We start from the raw sequence: 1456 nt of genomic DNA on the forward strand, positions 1-1456 counted from the left end.
CACTTTTGGGAGCAAGTGAAAATTTGTCATCTGCAAAAACTTAAAGTATTTGCTTTACAATGGAAGCCAAATTGGAAAAACTAAACTTTGACTTTGCTAAGTAGCTTGGTTAAAGAATAAATTCCGGAAAATGCATAAAATTCTCACCGTATAACTGTTTAGTTTTTTTAACCTATTAGCAGAGTCCATTTTGTAATTAATTTCTATTTATGAAAAATCTCTGCTCAAAATCTAGTGAACTTGATTAGCAGAATTTTTAGAACTAAAAGTTAAAAATTTCAAAGTATGGGAGTATTAAAGTTTCTCAAGTGGCTTTCACAAAGACACCCCATTTTAAATAGGGAAATTGTTGAAACTGATCCACCAAAGATAGATAATCTGTATTTGGATACAAACTGTATTATCCACAACTGCAGTCGAAAACACAGGAAAGATACTGATAAAAAAGATGTTGAAGACAAAATTATTAATCATGTCCTGCGTTGCATTGACGAACTAATTCGAGTTGTCCGTCCCAAAAATTTAATCTTTATATCTATTGACGGCGTTGCTCCAATGGCAAAGCTAAGGGGACAAAGGGCTTTAAGGGCCCTTGCGGTTTCAAAAACGCATAAGAAAAGAGAGGAAAGTGAAGAAAGTAATCTAGAAGCTAAAAGTGAATTTAACCGAAATGCAATCACACCAGGAACTGAGTTCATGGAAAAACTGTTAAAGGAGCTCCACTTGGCTATCAGTTCAAGAATAAACTCTAACTCATCCTGGAAAAAGTGCAATGTTATAATTTCTGGACCAAGAGTACCCGGAGAAGGAGAGCATAAAATTATTGGATACATGAGAGAACAACTATCACAGGCTCCATCTCTTAGACATTGTATCTATGGCTCAGATGCCGACTTGATTATTCTTGGTCTTTGTACCCATCTTCCTTGTGTTTCTGTTTTGAGAGAAGATGTACAACGTGTAAATGGTCGCATTAAAAGAAAGTTTATATTCGTTGACTTAAAAGTAGTATATAGAGAGCTAATTGATATGGAGTTTGAGGAGGTGTGTTTCTGTTTTGAGAGAAGATGTACAACGTGTAAATGGTCGCATTAAAAGAAAGTTTATATTCGTTGACTTAAAAGTATATAGAGAGCTAATTGATATGGAGTTTGAGGAGGTGAAAGAAAAAATCACATTTCCTTATAGCTTACAAAATATTATTGATGATTGGATGGTCTTGACGTTTTTGGTTGGAAACGATTTCATTCCAAAGCTATCCTATTTTAGTGTTTCTGTATTACCCCTTGTCTACAGGAAATATAAGTCAATACTTCCTGAACTAAACGGGTACATAACATGCAATGGAGTGCTCGACCTTAATCGATATGAAAAACTATTAAGCGTATTAGCTGATATTCCCAAGAGCCAAAAAACAAGTAAAGGAAAATATCAACAAGATTTAAATGTCGGAAAA

At 34.3% G+C, this 1456-nt stretch overlaps 1 protein-coding gene across 1 annotated transcript; it reads left to right on the plus strand.

Annotated features, from left to right (window-relative positions):
- The first annotated feature begins 285 nt into the window (after positions 1-285).
- LOC136030622 (uncharacterized) lies at positions 286-1095 on the plus strand. The gene has a single exon (XM_065709689.1). The coding sequence runs from the start codon at positions 286-288 to the stop codon at positions 1093-1095; it is 810 nt and encodes a 269-aa protein (XP_065565761.1).
- The last annotated feature ends 361 nt before the right edge of the window (positions 1096-1456 follow it).

This window comes from Artemia franciscana, chromosome 8 (assembly GCF_032884065.1).
Source record: "Artemia franciscana chromosome 8, ASM3288406v1, whole genome shotgun sequence".
NCBI lineage: Eukaryota > Metazoa > Arthropoda > Branchiopoda > Anostraca > Artemiidae > Artemia > Artemia franciscana.